The sequence below is a fragment of the Asparagus officinalis genome, chromosome 2 (assembly GCF_001876935.1).
Source record: "Asparagus officinalis chromosome 2, Aspof.V1, whole genome shotgun sequence".
Taxonomy (NCBI): Eukaryota; Viridiplantae; Streptophyta; class Magnoliopsida; order Asparagales; family Asparagaceae; genus Asparagus; species Asparagus officinalis.
The window spans coordinates 32,483,209-32,501,652 of NC_033795.1; the positions used below are offsets into that span (position 1 = coordinate 32,483,209).

The following is an 18,444-nucleotide window of genomic DNA, read 5'->3' on the forward strand; positions in this document are numbered from 1 at the left end:
ATATCCGAGTCCAATTAGTAAAGTTCCTACGTACATTGTTCCAGGCCAAGCCATTGCAAATAAGAAGTGGCCGATAGCCATTAGAACTTGAGCTACTGCTAAGGCTACTGGTCTCGGGTATGCATGATCCCTGATTGATAAAATTAATTCATAAGGCAATAAAAGAACATAAGTTGGAGTTCATGTATGAGAAATTGATATGATATACCAATAATTTACATTCAAATCAAAGAAGTGTATGCTCTAACAATGCAATTATATTCAAACCATGGTTATGACTACACGCTGAATTTAGAAAGATACCCAATTTGTGAAGAGAGAAATGATTTATATAACCTTCAACATCATTTACCATGAAATCAAGAATTATATATATGCATTACTAGATACATCTTATGTAGATCATCTTTTATATTTTTTTACATCTTAGTGGGATATTCATGTAGATCATGTATTATAAATCTTGTTGGTTCAAACCAATCATATACGATATGTATGATAGATAATAAACGAAGTTTAACTGCCACTTTAGCTGCTGTCAAATACACACATTCTAAATAACAACATTTGTAATTTTTTATTATTATGACAGATAAAAAAAACATTTGTAATTATTTGATTACAGTAAAAGTTAGTTTGTTGAAATAGTATAATGGGAAGTTTGAGTAAAGGGCGCACTTAAGATTTCAATTCTGGAGAGGGTAACATAAGGTGAAACTGTTTCTCATATCTATATGATTGTTGAAAGCAGAAATATTCTATGTTGCATGATCAGGGTTTCACTTGTAAAGATTACTTTTACAAGTAGTATGGTCCTTATTTATGGAAAAAAAATCTAACGTTTTATACCAAACATACTTCTGTGGTAAGGCCTATGAGATTACCCAAATATATTGATTTCATATAATTCATCCTGTTCATGCTCGTTGGTAATTAGCAGAAGTGTCTTATGTTGCATGATCAGGGTTTCACTTATAAAGCTCACTTTTGCAAGTAACATGATCCTTATTTAATGGAACACGATTATCTAATCTATACTATATATTAAGAGAAGGCCCCTTTTTAGTTTGTGGCTCACATTTTCAGAATCCTGAAAATGACCTTTATACTTGGGGGCAAAACATGGAAATATCCTCATATTTAGAAAGATTAACTGAATTAATATCCTTACACATGGAAAAAAAATCAACTGCAATGTCCTCACCCTGAGAAAAATCCAACAATTCAAAAAAAAAAAATAAGAAAAAAGAAAAAGGCAAATCACCGTCTATGTCATGCAAACATCGCAGGCACTAAGATACTAGTGCTTATAAAATAAAAAATATTAAAAAACTTACTGTTTCTTCACAGCATAGAGTATTATTCTAACTTAGCAACAGAAAAACTTTGCATTTTAGATTATGTTCTGTTTTCCACGTCTATATCCTCCGAAAGTTCACTTGTGCTAATACTTTCTATGCTATATATATGACAATCTATATTTCAAGTTTCAACTTATTGCCTAACAGTAACTTTATTTCAACATAAAGAAACATGAAAATTTACAACTTTTTCAAAATTTAAGGATCATACCTCACAATAATTTCAGAAAAATATCCCCCCGCTATGCGTCCAAGAAAATTCCAAATACTGAACATCGACACGAAAATATGTGTTCCTTTGTAACCTAAAGACTGGCTCATCTGCCCCAAATTATCGATCACAGTCAATCCAGACCCCGATCCCAACAAAAGAGAGATGAATATAAGCCAAAAATCAGCTTTTATCAAAGCCTGCATCAGAGTGAAGTCCTCTCCTCTGTGTGGCCCTCTCCTCCTTTTGACTCTCACAGCTCCCCATGATGCAGCTTGTACTAATTGTGCTTGTAACTGTGCAATCCTCTTTTGTCTCTCAGTTTCCGGAAGTAAATCAACTTCCTTGGGTTTCTCATCTTCAACCTCGCTCAAAATATACTCACTCGGTTCCCTTGTCAGCCCTTCTTTAGTCTCGGGTAGTAGATGCTCTTGATCTTGAGAAGTACCATGAAAATAGAATGTCAATAGCAAAGGAATAACAATCGGAACCAATAAGAGAAAGATTAGCATCACTGTTAACATGGTAACCACGGTTTGGCTAAGGTTTATTAGGTCTTCAAGAAGCATCACGCTCATCAAATATGCAGCAAGAATCAAGCACACACTATAGACGAACAAAAAGCTAGAGTTATCAGAGGACCGAGCTTGCTTGTGCCCGCAAACAGGTCTAACAATAAACATGAGGGTGATGACTACCATCGAGGGTCCCACAGCTATCATGAAGATGAGGGCAGCGTGATCAGGTGCATGTATCATTGCGTATATCTGAGATAAGATTGCACCACTTAGACCGGCAAAGCCTTTTAGTATGCCAACTATGGGGCCTCTGTTTTTTGGGAAGTTTTGTACACAAGAGACCAGTGAAGCTGTGTTGAAATAGGTCTCTCCATTGGTGGCAATAAATATAAGAATGCACATCTGCACAAATGATATACTGTTTAGTGAAAATCATACCTAAAGATCACTTTTGATGGAAAATGTCATGGAAATAGAAATTGTTGGAGAAGCACTATTAGGAGAGAATTTCAAGTTTTTCAAGGTTACTAGCAGACTAACATGAAGTTGATATTTTCATGAATCTATGGCCAAAATTGCCTCATTCGATTACCAAGTTTTCAAAGTTAATTTGATTAAAAAAGGCACTAATAGATAGACGTGGAAAATGACAACTACAGCACATAAAAAAAGCTTAAAATTGAAAATCTTTATTGAATGCACAGGGGAAAACTATAAGAGACACTTGTTCATGTCAATACATTATGCTAAGAAGACAAACTATTGGGGAAAGGGGTTCCTTTCGTGTGGGCTCAATCACCATGTTATGCTACAAAAATGGCACACAAATTTGCCTTCAGACTAGTAGCCATAATCATACTCCAGAGGAGTGTACCTTATCACGGTACCATGGACATCATCATCATTAAATAAAATTTTAATGGAACCACAAAAAGAAAAATCTATTCAGGAATGACAAAATAAGATTCATGCCAAACTGCACACATAAAACTATTTTCACATGGTTAGATACAAAATGAAAATGGTGTTCTACAATGGCAAGTGGAACAAAATGAGCAGACAAAATGTTCAGAAATGGTTGTTTCTTTGTGAGAAGTGCTAAGATTTATTGGTTGGTGCAAGGTGAAATACAGGTGAACAATCTACCAAAAGGAGCTGGCATCAATAACTGAATGTCCCCTATAATTTTCAGAAGTAGTATATGCAAGTTTCTGCATGTGCCAACATACAGATACATACACATTGATAATCATTTGTATGCGTACATCTATGATGTATAAATGTATATATGCATTTACTATTATGTATGTTATGCACGCATATGTGTGCCGGAACTCAATGGCCATTACAAGTGAATTCAATTTTATATCCCATCATTTTCAATAAGTGTTCCACACCGTCTTTATCCATCTTCGTTCTAAGAACATACCTAAAGAACACAATTTTGTTCAAAAAGCATAGCAAAATAAAAATTACTACTCCATTTATACCCATGAATTTGGAAGGAAATATGATTTCTCCACAATCACTACTCCCCTTGTACCCTGCAAGATGATATACATCTCAGAAGTACTAAAACAGAATAATAATGTCTAATAAAAACAAAAGGAGAGCTAGAATTTTTTATCAAAGTATCCAATTTGATCGTAACTCCATGAAACCCGTAAATAATTTGGTATAGGAAAGTAAAAGAAGGAAAATTACATAAAATCCTCCAAAAATTAAACCCCCCATAAGATTTCAAAAGTGACACTTGACGCCTCCAATTTCAATGAATGTAACTTGGATTACAAAACTGTGCTCATAAGATAATACAACTTTCTTTACCTATATATAAGCATGTATATGATTATTATATTCAATTGATGATTTGCATTGAGGAGTTTCCTGTGATTCCTACATCCAACAGGAGGTATTTCTGTAATTTACCGTAAAAATAACATGACAAATTACCGATCATCAAATGACTATCCATAAACTAGTTAAATAAGCCATCTATCCATAAAATTAAAAATCAAAATTTCAAACTCACCCCCCAAAGAGGCAAAGGAGGCACCCTCCCGATAACAATTAGCCAAACCCATCCATAGCCAACAAAATTCTTAACAGCCCCAACAAGAAGGGCAGCCCAAAGAGGCAGGACCTCAGAGAGCAAACCAGCAAGGAATCCAACACTGTCTCCAAGATCCTTAGCAACACCAAGACTAGCAACTTGCCTCTGATTGTAACCAAGTGATGCCTTCAACACTGGAGATATGCTACCAAAGAGATAGCCAACTCCTGCAGCAGATTGAACCCACATTGCTGCCACAAAAACAAGCCATCTATTTCTCAGCAGGGAACAAAACCTCCCTTGGCCCATTTGATATCAATTAAAACAATACCCAGATGCAATTTGGAGAGAAATACTCCAAAAATATTGAAACTTTGCACTAGCAGGAGAACATGCAGGTGAAAAAACAAAATCACTTTTTGATGGGGGACTTGAGAGAAAGATGAGAGTTTATCTTTTCCTTAAAATATGAAAAGCATTCTTCTTCTTTTTCAATGCAGAAGAGACTTCAATGATTGCTCCTGTTTTAGAATCTTCAGCAACCAACTGAGAAAGAAAGGGAAAACATGAACTTTACAAAGAAAAAGAATTGATGGGCTTTAAAACTTCATCAATGTCTCTATATTTCTGTAATTATACCAAAAATATTTTTATGGGAAAGTTGGCTATGTTGATGAACAGGATTCTTTTCCTTATGAAAGATGACGAGCCGAAGAATGAGAGGGGAATTTTTGAAATGATGTGCAATTAATTAACATGTGAATTGATGTGGTGCGGACGATATGTACCAGGATGCATTGCTTGTGTGAGTTGCACGTGTTTGTAAAATGGACAAAATAATTTCTTGTCCGAAATCTGAATGGAACTCTCCTTTGGGTTCTGAGAAACAGATTGAAGACATGAGATCATCTGAGATCAGATTTAGGCTCTTTTTAGGTTTTGTTAGGAATGAGGTGGAATTTGGATAAACATGAGAAAGAGACAAGTTGCCTTATTTCATGTAACATGCAAATTCTTACCTTTTTTTTCATTTTTATAGAGTTCGTAGGATAGATATGTACATGCATAAAGACAACTATATATAGTTTTTTTTTCCTTGAGAATTTTCACTTCTAGATTAGTTCTAAGCATATTAGATAGGCTAAATTACCAAATTGGCATTTTTAGACGAATCATGTTTACAAGATTATATGTTTTTCTTTTAGGAGCGAAGGGTAGGATCCTTTACATCCTTGGTTTTATATAGCCTCCGTTATACATGCAAATAGTTAAGTGTTAATCCTCATTGGGAGGTCAACATGTGTCCCGCCCCGTGCCTAATCAACCATATTCAAAGAAGGACGACTCGAGCGACTCCAGCGATCGACCCAATAGGCCGACAACTTACGAGGCTGACTAAAAAGGCGGTACTTGTCGGCCTATTTGCAAGATCTAGACGAGAAGCATCCTCACTCGGCCTACCACTCCAGTCGACCCTACTCCCTCTCGGCGCTCGGCCCTTCCAGGCCGACAACTTGCGAAGCCGACTAAAAAGACGGTGTTTATCGGCCTCCAGCGAGACGAGTCGGAAGGTGGTGTATCATCGAGCCCCCTGCCGACAGCTAATTGTCATCACCTTTAATACATGATCAAAGTCATCATTGCTTTAGCCCGAAAGTCTTTATGACTCATCAGACCTCGTCAGCACAATGCACATCCTGTCACCCTCACATTAAACGCCTAGGTTATTCACCCTCCTCAGCGGTTGACACCTGTAAAGTAGATTATGACTAAGCCGCTAGCTTGACTCGGCCAAAGTTACCTTTCTACTTTTCTAATCTGCTATAAAAGAAAACTGATTTTTGCTACCTAGGGCAAACTATTCTAAGCAATTCTGAGCAACTCTCATTGCTACTTAACTCTTACTTCTCTACTCAAACTTAATTCTGACTTGATCGTTGGAGGAACCACTGGAAATCCTAACTTTGACCTCTTACGAGTTCTTCTTGTGCAGGACGAAACCATCGGCACAAGAACCAACCATCTGAAGGAGTTTGAGGACCCTAACACCTCTCATAATTCACTAATAAACCCCCTGTTAAATAACTGAAATAAACAGTTTGGCACCCACCATGGGGCTCATCATCATTCTTCATACAAGATGGCTGATTCTGATCACCCAAGCCGATCTTCTAATCCTTCCGTTGATGACCAACATTTGGTCTATGTCACTCAAGCCCAACTAGAGGAGTCAGCTCGGAGGATTTCTCAATCTCTCCAATAGCAATTCGCTTCCTTCACAAACGAACTCCTTAATAAAATTCCTCCTCAGGAGCCCTCTTCATCATTCGATCCTCATCCTCCCCCTCCTGTTGATCAGGCCAAGCAGTGACCGCTTGAAGACTACGCTAAGCACACCTCTCCACCACCTCACTAACAGGCTCGCTTCGCTCCTTCACGTTGACAGCCCCAGCCGTACACCGAGGCAACATGGGAGAGCCCTAGCTTCAGCCATGACAGCCATGAGCGGACCGCATGAACCGCTTCACGCGACCCTGGATATCCCTATGCAGCTCCAGGTTCTTCCACCACCAACCTAGCAGGTGGTTATGACTGTATGTTCAACATTGTCGTCGAGACTCTCAAAGGGATCACTCCACTTGCAGACTGGATAATAAATGTCCCATGTGCCAAGTTCAAGATGCCTCACATCGAGAAGTATAAAGGCGAGGGAGATCCAACAGAGCATGCATAGAACTTTTATGATTTGATGAGCATGCAGCTAGTGTCAGAGTTGATCATTTATAGAGCTTTCCCTATCACTTTCACAGAGAGTGCCAAGATATGGTGGAATTCGTTGGACAGGAAGTCCATTAATAGCTTCAAGCAGCTCAACTAAAAGTATATACATCACTTTTTGGCCAACTCTAAGCAAAAGAAGCCCTCTCATGTCTTGCTTTAGATGAGGCAAGAGAATAGAGAAAGCCTCAGGGACTACTTCTAAGAGGTTTCAAAGCCAAGAGGCTAGAAGTCAACTACCATAGAAACATGGTCGCCATGGCCGCAATCTCAACAGGCCTGCAGAACAATAATTTTGGCTGACTCACTCATTATGGACCAAGTCACCAACTATGAACCGTTGATGGCGAGAGCCCAAGGATTTATGGATGTTGAAGAAGCCTGAGCCTATAAGAAGGCGGCCAGAGAAGTAGAAGTAGCAGCAATAGTGACGGCAACACCCACAGCAAAGGTTGAGTCCCCTCATAAGGAGAAGACGAAGAAGGATCCCCCAGGACCAACTCCAGACCAAGAAGGGTCGACAAGAGAGATTAGAGAAGAGAAGCAGCAAAGAAGCTGTCCCTCACTGTCCTCAACACCTCTCCTACACAAGCCCTTTACATGGTCTAAAGAAAATGGTACCTCAATTCCACTCCTCATCCTCCTCATCGCATAAAGTCGGAACCTATATCTTGAGACATCAGGCAATTTTGTCGATACTAATGATTGTCGAGTCCTCCAAAAAAATTTTGAGGACTTAATACAGAAAGAATTCTTGAAGAGGCTTGTCTCTTAGTGGGACAGGAGAGAACTCTCTTTAGGGAGATCCGATAGGAAGTTCCTCTCCAGATCACCTCGTCCCTAATAGTAGCCTGACTAGTAGCCCACCGAGACCAGCACTAAGGGCATCATCAACACTATAAGTAGCAGCCCAGCGTCAAGAGGAATGTCTAATGATGCTCAAAAGAAGTATGCTAGACGATCATTGAATGTCAACTTGTGTGAGAGTAATCCGAGGACAGATCAACCCTTCTATTTTAGTAACGCTGATTTAAAAGGCATCGAGACGCCTTATGATGACCCTATCATTATCTCGGTCAAGATCATTAGCTTTCATGTCAAGTGGATTTTGGTCAACACTGGGAGTTCTTATGATACTCTATTCATCGACGTATTTAATCAAATGAGCATTGATAAGTCCAAGCTGCAGCCTTGTCGGGGTCCTCTCATCGGATTCATAGGCCATTTGCTCCTATCGAAAGGGATGATCACTCTTCCCTTGATGATTAGCGAAGAACCCTTGCCAATCTACTATCCATACCCAGTTTTTGGTGATGAACATTAAGTTAGCCTACAATGTTATTCTGAGAAGAACTGCCTTAAATAATTTGCAGGTGGTTCCATCCACCTACATTATATGGTAAAGTTCTCGACCCCTAAAAGAGTCAGAATTGTTAGGAGCAACCAACGAGAGGCCATATCTTGCAATCTGCTCTCCATGAAATGAAAAAGAGTACTAGAGACCCTGCCAATTGAGAAGACGCATCTCTAGATGGAAAAAGTGTTAGAACGAGAGTGAATGACTCCCTTCAAAGAGCTCTAAGAAGTTTCGATCGACCTAGATGGGTTGAAGAAGGTAAAGATTGGGTCAAGCCTTGTTGAACATCAATGAAGAGCTGTGATTGTATTCCTACACGAGAATGCAAATGTATTTGCTAGGGGGCCTAAAGACATGATAGGTTTTCCCTGCGAAGTAGCGAGCTAGAGCTCTCAATCGACCGACACATCAAGCCAGTTAAATAAAAGAAGAGGCATCACAGCACTGAGAGACAGAAGGCAACTGCCAATGAAGTTCACTGACTAGTCAAAGTTGACTTCATCAAAGAAGTGCAGTATCCGGAGTGGCTATCCAATGTGATGTTGATGAAGAAGTCCCTTAGCAAGTTGAGGATGTGCGCGAACTTCACTAATTTGAACAAAGCTTACCCATAGGATAGTTATCCTCTCCCAAGGACCGATCTGCTTGTATGGACCATGAACTACTCAGCTTTATGGACATCTTCTCCTCCTACAACCAGATCCTTATGGCAAAGCATGACCAAGAGAAGACCTCATTCATTACAAACCAGGGGACTTATTGCTACAAAGTGTTGCCTTCCAGTCTTAAGAATGCAGGTGCCACCTACCAGAGGTTGGTCAACAAGATTTTCAAGCACCAGATCAGTCATAATTTGGAAGCCTACATAGGTGACATCCTTGTGAAGTTAAAGCAGGCATCGTCTCACGTGTCAGATCTTGAAGAGACCTTCTCTATCCCTCAGCTCTACCGCATGAAGCTCAACCCGTCTAAATGCTTTTGGAGTGCAATCAGAAAAGTTCCTCGAGTTCATGAATACTCAACAAGGCATTAAAATCAACCCTGAGAAGATAGCTTCCATAGAGCAGGTACTTGAACCCCGCACACTGAATGACATCAAGAGGTTGAATGGCAAGATAGTAGCATTAGGCCACTTCCTTTCAAAATCTACCGAGAGAAGCCTCCCATTCTTCAAAACTTTGAGAGGGAGCAAGGAGCTAAAGGAAGGCATGGGCTGGATGGTCGAGTGCAGCAAGGTGTTTAGGGACCTCAAAAGATCCCTTACTTTTAGGCACATACCATAATGGTGTGGATGAATTTTCCTTTGAAGTGAGCACTTGGTAGTCCTACCACTTCAGGGAGGATGATCAACTAGTCAGTCGAGCTTAGTGAATATGATAGGAAATTTGAGCCAAGGAGGACCATAAAGGCTCAAGCATTGGCTAACTTCTTGATAGAGTCAATTGTAGTGGACGACGAACCGTCTCCACTCATACCGGTCCCTCTACCAAATCCTTTGATGTCTAAGATAGCTAAGACACATACTTTTTAGAAGAGCCACATTCTTGAACATGATTTGCTTGAGTACATCTCATGGTGGTTACTAAAGGTGGACGGATCCTCCAGAGAAGGAGGCGGTGGAGCTAGAGTAGTCCTGCATAGCCCTAATGTGTCCACGCATGAACACTCCTTCGCTTTTGACTTCTCTGCCTCAAATAATGAGGCTGAGTATGAAGCCCTCTTGATGGGACTTCGAGCCGCCTTAGCAGTCAAGGCTGAGCTCATCTATATCCTAGCCGACTCCCAACTTGTTATCTACCAAGTAAGAGGAGACTATGCAGCCAAAGATTCAAGAATGATTTTGTACCTGAAGGCGGTCAAAGAGCTCCTGAGAAACTTCAAAGACTTTAGGATCGCCCAAGTCCCCCATGCCCTCAATACTCGGGTGGATGCCTTATCTAAGCTAACATCGCTTAGGGAATAATTTAGGACATATGCACACAGACACCTTTGAGCGCCCTAGCATCATGGAAGCTTTAGACCCAGTCATGCAAACTGAGACTTCTATGTAACCTTGTTGGATGGATCCACTCATCTAGTGCCTAGTAGGGAGGATCTTACCAAAGAATGCTACTGAAACAAAGAGTTTACAGAGGAATGCTCAAAGATATCTTATGCTTGATAACCAGCTTTATTGAATGTCATACTCCACTAGTAGTGTGGGGTCCTATCTTCGATATCTTCAACCGGTAGAGACCAGTTATATTCTAAGAGAAATCCATGAAAGGACTTGCGGGAATTATCCAGGAGCCAAAACTCTTGCACAAAAGGTTATTTGCCAAGGATACTATTAGCCCACCATCCTAGCCGAGTCCAAAAGACTCGTCTCCAAATGCAAGAAGTGTCAATTCTCCTCAAATGTGCTACGAGCTTCAGCTACTAAACTCACCCACATTATGAGTTCGACTCTATTTGCTCAATAGGGATTATATTTGTTAGGGCCTCTCCCAATAGCCTCTAGGCAACAAAGATTCTTGATTGTTGCCATTGACTACTTCACCAAATGGATAGAAGCCGAGCCATTGGCCAAAATTAACAAGAGAAATACTACCAATTTTGTGTGAAAATCTATTGACTGTAGATTCGGCGTTCCCATCACTTTCATCATCGACAATGGCATTTCATCATTGACAATGGCACTCAGTTTGACAGTAGAGGCTCCCAAAATTTTTGCGAGGAATGGAATATACTGCTCAAGTTCACCTCAGTGGCACACCCAAAATGCAATGGACTTGTAGAAGCTACTAATAAATGCATACTTCCAGCTTTGAAGAAGAAGATGGATAAGGCAGTTGGGAACTGGGTCAAAGAGTTTTCGGGAATTCTGTGGTCTTATCATACCACTCATAAAATCTCCAAAGGAGAAAATTCCTTCAAGCTAGCGTATGGAGCCGAAGCGATCACCCTAGTAAAAGTCATCATGCCAACAATCAGACTGCAACACTTTGATTAAGACTTGAATTCCACAAGGCTTCGAGTCAGACTCGACCTTATTAATGAAGTTCGAGAGGGATCTCTCTGATCTCAAGTCATTAGTCAATAGCGCATTACCCTACACTATAATAGCAAAATCCAGCCTTGGAGATTCAATGTTGGCGATCTCGTTCTTCGAAGAGCCATTTTCAATAGAGATACCAAGCATGGCAAGTTAGCAGTCAATTGGGAATGATTACAGATGATCATCAAGGACGTGCGTCCTAGTACTTATCAACTAAGAAGCTCCAATGGAAGGATCTTGCAGCATCCTTGGAACATAGAGCATCTCAAAAAATACTTTCAATAATTTTGATTGTAAGACTCACATGTAATATAAAAACTTTCGAGTTTTAACAGTTTTATTACACTATGCTTTTGTAGTGCCAAAGTTTTCACAGAGGCTTGAAGCAGAGCCATCCCTGACGCGGTCAACTCCAACTCTATGACTTTGGTACCCATTCGGGGTAAACCAAGGCACATACCTAAAAACCCTGGTGTCATTACGAGTAAAACTAAGGCACGAAGCTGAGTCATCCATGACGCGGTCGACTCCAACTCTAAGACCTTACCACTCGTTCGGGATAAAACCAAGGCATGCACCTAAAGACCTTGGTATCATTATGAGTAAAACCAAGGCACGAAGCCGAGTCATCCCTAATATAGTTAACTCCAACTCGAAAGACCTTAGTACCTATTTGGGATAAAACCAAGGCATATACCTAAAGACCTTGGTGTCATTACGAGTAAACCTAAGGCATGAAGCCGAGTCATCCCTGATGCGATCGACTCTAACTTGAAAGACTTTGGTACCCATTCGGGATAAAACCAAGGCACGCCATTGACTTGATTGACTTTAATTTGTAAGACCTTAGTATCCTCTTGAGTAAAATTGAAGGCATGAAGCCGAGTCATCTTAGTTATAAATCTCAACGTGAGGTAAATTGCGTATGAATACAGGAAACAAGAAAGGTGCACAAATCGAGTAGGCAAAAGTAGTCTTTGTATTCATATATCAAAATACGTACAAAAGTATTTACATCGGGAGAATGCCAAAAAAACAAAAAGATACATAGAGCTCTCGAGGACTCGATTCAGATCAGGAGTAGGACTGGGAAGTGTGGCACTAGACTCAGGAACTAATGTCTACTGGGGAGAAGCAGTGGTAGCAGGAGTCAGCTGGCGATTGACTAGGGGACTGACTTGACCTATTCGTCTCTTGATCATCCCCAAGTCGGCTAGCTTAGCAATCTCGAGCAGAGCCTTCTCCCGACTCCTCCCCTCCCTCACCCTCATTGTCTACATCCAATACTAGCCCATCTCCCTTCCTCTCTATCTCCTTGAGGGCATCGAGGCAATTAGCAGCTCGAGAGGGGTGGTAGAAGTAGTTAGGGTTGAGTCTAGACTGATAAGGAATCTGCACCAGAAGATAATTAAAGCCAGCTTTGCAAGCTAGAGCCACCTCTACAAGCTAGATCCACCTCTGCAAGCTAGAGCCACCTATATTTTGCCTAGAGTGCTATTGTGTTATTTGTCCACAACTTCCCCCTGGTAGGCCTCAGATTCGAGATAGTTGAGGCGACCCTATAGTGCCTACACTTCAGCAAGAGATGACTCCCATTATCTCTCGGCCTCCAGTGCCATTTGTACCACCTCCCTCTTTAGCCTCTCGTGGTCATTCACCTCCTCCTTTAGCTGATCCTAGAGACCCTCGATGTTTTGACAAGCAACCAAGCCCAGTTAAAGGTGACTCTGCTCTCTCACCCTTCGATCGCGAGCTCATCCTCCAAGTACTTCACTCGGTCATCTCGCTCATGGATTTCATGTTGGAGATGACCGATTTCTTCCTTGAGTTTATCGATAGTGGCTGACTTTTTGTTGTTATGCACCGTGAGCCCCTCAAGAATTTTCTCCTACATATCCACCTCGTGATGCTACTTGTTGTTGCTCCGCCTCCAAGCTACCAGCTCGTCCTCCATTGTAGTAACATTCTTCTCGGCCTCTTCTCTATAGGCATCAAAAATTGTCTATGGGTCCCAAACTCAGCTCAAGTCACAGAGAAGATGAAGAATGTCATTCTCAAGTCAGAGAAGACCATCCAACACGAAGGGAAGCAAAGGAAAACACAAAACGCCAAACAAAAAGACTTGGAGTTGTCTCATCATTGGTGAGACAGTCTCCACTGTCTCGCATATGCGAGACATTGTGGATTGTCTCGCATATGCGAGATAGTTATGATTGTCTCAAAAACTGTGAGACAATCACCCAACTTAATATGGCATTTTCGTGGGGTTTTGTGGGTTCTACTTGGCTCCATAACTGCTGGAGGAAGCTCATTAACATTAATAGGTAGTTTCACCCTGAAAATACACCCACTACCCATAAAAAGTGCGTTATTTAACACACTTCAAGTAGTGGGAGAGTTGTTACAAAACACCCTGGCACTGTCTCCTTTGGGCGAGATAGTAAACACTGTCTCGCACACATGAGACAATGGCCATAAAGTCTTTTGCCTTTTATTCGATGGTTACGGCTCCCTATTGCTATATATACCCCCTACACACTTGTGCAAGGTAAGAGGCAAGCATTTGGCGAACTTTGAGAGCAAGAGAGAGTTTTCATTTACTCCTAAGTATCCTCAGAGTCCTTTGGTGTTTTCTTAAGTTTGAACTTAGACTTGATCTTGAGAAGAGTACTTGTCTTACCTTGCTAAGACACTTAATTCAGTTCTGATTTCCTCGCTAAAATATTAACTTTAAACCTTCTTTGTATCCGACTTGGAAATGTTGGTCAGTGGTTCATGGATAACGCATCCCCGATACAGGAAAAAAATCTCACGCAAGCAAAGGCTACTATGTAGGAATTTCTGTACGTGTTACTAGGGAGCACAATTTTGTTTTCTTTGTAAAGAGAAGAGTTACACATGTAATGCTTGTTCTTTTGTTTCTTTTAAATGATTTAATGAAAGCTACAAAGAAAATTGTTCCCAAAGCAAACACGTTGACGACTACAGTGGGAGCCAACAATCCTATCATCAGGACTTGTTAGACCCTAGAGGGGGGGGGGCTGATTAGGGTCTTATGCTAATCTAATCCGATTTTATGCCAATTAAAAAACTATTAACAAGTTATCCTAACAAGTATGAAATACAAAAAGATATGTGAGCTAGGATAAGCAATATGAACAATGAGATATATCCTATTTGATAAAAATATATGCAAGGATATATAAACTAACACAAGGGTGAAATAAACATAAACAAGATAAGAGTGATAGTGTAAATAAACAATGAAAACACAAGCAAATGATCACGGAGTTCGGACCTTCCGTCATACGTATCCGCTCCCTACTCCCAGGGAGAAATCCACTATCACAACCGGGTTTTCTACGCTCACCCGAATAACGTTTACACCTCACAATGTCGGTTTTCAACGCTCACCGATCAACATTCACACCTCACACTCTTACTCGGTTTTCTAGCTCAACAAAAACTTTACAAAAACCCACTCAGTTTTCTAGCTCACCGAAAACCTTACAATCTCACAATATAACAAAAGTTGTTCTCTATAATGGATGAGAACTCAATTAAGCACAACTCAATGTTACAATCCCACAACCCAAGTTATATTATGAATGTAAATACAATAAGCTCAAGTGGGTGTGTGTAAACAATGAGTGAAATCAAATCAAATCAAACTAAACTCAAATATAAATACTAGCTTAATAGAATGATAATCAAACAATACAAAATGTAAAGCTAGATGGAGTTTAGAAAACTTTTTCAATGAATGACAAGAGAGAGAGAGAGATGGATTGAAGCTCAAATATCAATGAATTGATCTTCACTTCCTCTTGTGAAATTCTTCACAAACCAAACCCTTAAACAAACTTAAAACCAAACTTAAAACAAACTTAAACCCTTGTTAAACTCTTGTTTAAAAACTTTCCCATTTTTATGGAGAGCTGAAGGCAATGGGGTTTTTATACCCACTCAAAACTTCAGCAAAAACCCCACTAAAATGACAACAAAGCCCCAAGAAAAACAGCTCAGAAAATAACCGTTGAAAGCTAACGTATACTTCGGCGGTCGACCGTAAAATTCTCACGGTCGATCGCGAGGCATATTCAAACCTGAGAAAACTTCCAGAGAAAGCTACGGTCGACTGTGGTGGTCGACCGTGGAAACTTAAGAACCGACGGTCGACCGTCACGATCGACAGCGAAAGTTTCTGCTAGCTCCTGAGCGAAAAATATAGGTGCGGTTGACCGTGGCGGTCGATCACGAACTGATACATGAAAATACAGGTTTGAAAAATGTTTTCTGATTTTAAAACTCTGTTTAAAAATATCAAACAAATTCAGAAAAATATAAAACTTTGAAAAATGATTGTAGACATGATAATAAACATACTACAACAACTGGTTTTCAAAAAGGACCTTCCAAATGTAAAATATCATCATTTTATAAAAATAGTCCAAAACATGAAAATGTAAACATATGAGTTTTGACATTTTAGCTTAACCATGTTTTGAAACATTACAAAATGATTATATAGACTTAATAAAAGATGTATATGATTGTTTTTAAGTCCAAAAACTAAGAATACAATATTTTCACAAAATTACATATTTTGCAAACTTTTTGAAAACAATAAATACGATTTCATTGAACTAAATAAAGTTAATATTGATAAAATCATATATATGCATATAAGTATGAAATAAAAAAATGTATTTTCAATTATATTCAATTGTTTCATAGTAAAACTTAAAAACTATCAAAACCAAAACATATATGTATATATATAACTATATATATACGAAACCAATAAATGTGTGTGTGTATATTATATTGAGCTTAAGGTACTAACACACATAATATAACACCTAAACTAAATTACCCAAGCTTGATCTTGATCTTCAATAGCTTGACTTGGTAATCTTGCGGATGAAGCTTAAACTTGGATCTTTAACTTGAATTGTAATGCTTCACTCCACAATTCCGCCAAGCTCCATTGGATATGATCGCGAATGCACGATTCCATCCATCCTCCAACTCGTTGTTTGTCTATAATAAATAGAAATACACCAACACTAGACAAACAACATTAGTGGTAAATTGTTTGTTAAACATCATCAAAACAAAGAGGCCAACAGGACTGTCGTGTTGCATCCTAGTAACATTCAAGTTGGTTCGATGGTCGACTACCTAGAATACGAGTTCGATCAAGCCAAATTCGAGGAGTATCTCTCTTCGTCTTCATCAAGATCCTCGTCTCCTTACAAGTACATGAGCGTCTCATCTACGAAGAAGGTTTTCCGGTCTTCCGCACCAATAGAGACTCGGGGTGATGACTCTCACCCAACACTTGTCGAGGTGTTCCCTCGTAATGTCATTCCGACAATCTACAATGCTGAAGGTTCTACTCACAATATCTCCTCCCCAGGTAAGAAGTCAATCAATAAGAATGATGGTTCGCCAACTCCGGCGAAGAGGGCTCATTGGAGACAACACCAGCGAAAGGCTCGTCAGTTTGCGAGGCTATGGAACAAATGGATGGAGTTTGCTACTACGCGGATTTGGAATCACGAAAGCATCGAGCAACTGAATCACTTCAATAGCACGTCACTAATACTTCTTCCAAGACATCAACAGAGGAATGAATTCTCATCAAGAGGACTCGTTTGACTAAGTAGGAATGCATCCAAAGGCACCACACACGTGCTGTGAACGCTTGTGCTCTTGTGCGAAAGGTGCAAGAGTTGAAGAGAGAGAAATGGTCAAAGAACCATCAACATCCCGCAAAGTTTAGATTCTAAAGTCTAAACTTGTAGAAGCCACAGACAACCCTTTTGGGCGAGACAGTGTTCACTGTCCCACCCAAAGAGCCTTTGGGTGAGACGGTGTTCACTGTCCCACCAAAAGAGCCTTTGGGCGAGACAATAAACATTGTCCTATCCAAAGGAGACTCTCCACGCCCATGTCTCCTCTTTCTTCAGCGTCCGTTCCAGGTTCATCTTCTTCTCCTTCCACCATGCCACCAATGAAGCATTGGGTCAACCCTAACCTATCAAGATTCAAAATTTTAGTGGTAGATCACCTTGGTCCTCGACACGAGGATCGAGGTAATGCACCAATGAAAGAATGCTTGGGTCCGGTGATTAATACCCAAGAAATTCCTTAGATCAGGGGTCGTGTATAGACTCCTATCAAATCAATCATTGCACAAAGGTGTCCTTCCACCTCCAAGTAAACCAGGACACCTTAATGTACATGTTCGTGCGTTGTGCATAGAAGAGGCCAGAAGGCCTCCCTTCTGGGAGAATTCTTGTCACCTCTCGCCTAGGGGTTCATGTTGAAGCCTAAGAGTCCGTTAAGGCTCTACTCCCGTAAGGGGGTGATTCTAAACGTGTGACTCATGATGTGATGAAAGAAGATCATCTCGTGACCTTGGATCCTTCAAAGGCAACAACAAATTGTCATGAGAATGTCAACAATGTCAACAAGCTAAAGATACTCTCTTAGGAATGTCGTAAGCCGCATGATACTACCAAACACAAGATGTCATATCCAAATCAATGCCCCCAAAAGAAGATGTGTCTATCAAATAAAGACAATGTGATACTTGGGAATGAAAGAAAAATCCACATGGAATCACACCAACAAATGATGGGGGTACTCCGGTCACCATATTAATGAGTTGTACCGTCATATTGGGGGTGCGAGCACAACTCGAAAGAGGACTATTCAAGAAACGAGCTCTCATTGTTCATGCGAGAGGCTTATTAAAGTAGTACTTTCAGAATGTAGTTGCTCTAAGCAAAAAAGCCATCCCACGAAGAGTCTCAGTATTCCAAAGACTTTCCACACCATCAACTGAGGTGTCAAAGCCTAAACCAACATGCTTCCGAAAGAGAAGATCCTCCTTCCAAGATGATGAGTTCCTTGAACTAACCATTAACATGGATGACAAGGGAAAAGGAAAGTTTAAATGACATTCAACTGACTCCGATCCCGACTTTACCCCAGGAGGAAGAGTCGATCTAAGAATCTATCAAAGAATGTCTCGACTCTAGTTGAGGATTACCAAACACAGAGACTATAGGAGGATGCATGAATGAATGTCTTTAGATGATGAACTATCAGATGCTTT

General features: G+C 40.2%; 1 protein-coding gene across 1 annotated transcript in view; it reads right to left on the reverse strand.

Moving 5' to 3' along the window:
* LOC109830634 (protein NUCLEAR FUSION DEFECTIVE 4-like) overlaps nt 1–4,844 on the reverse strand; it is a 5,169-nt gene extending 325 nt beyond the window's left edge. The window contains 4 exon segments of the mRNA XM_020397951.1: nt 2–130; nt 1,573–2,492; nt 4,123–4,689; nt 4,783–4,844. Coding sequence (XP_020253540.1) covers nt 2–130; nt 1,573–2,492; nt 4,123–4,452 — 1,379 coding nt within the window. The 5' untranslated portion in view covers nt 4,453–4,689; nt 4,783–4,844.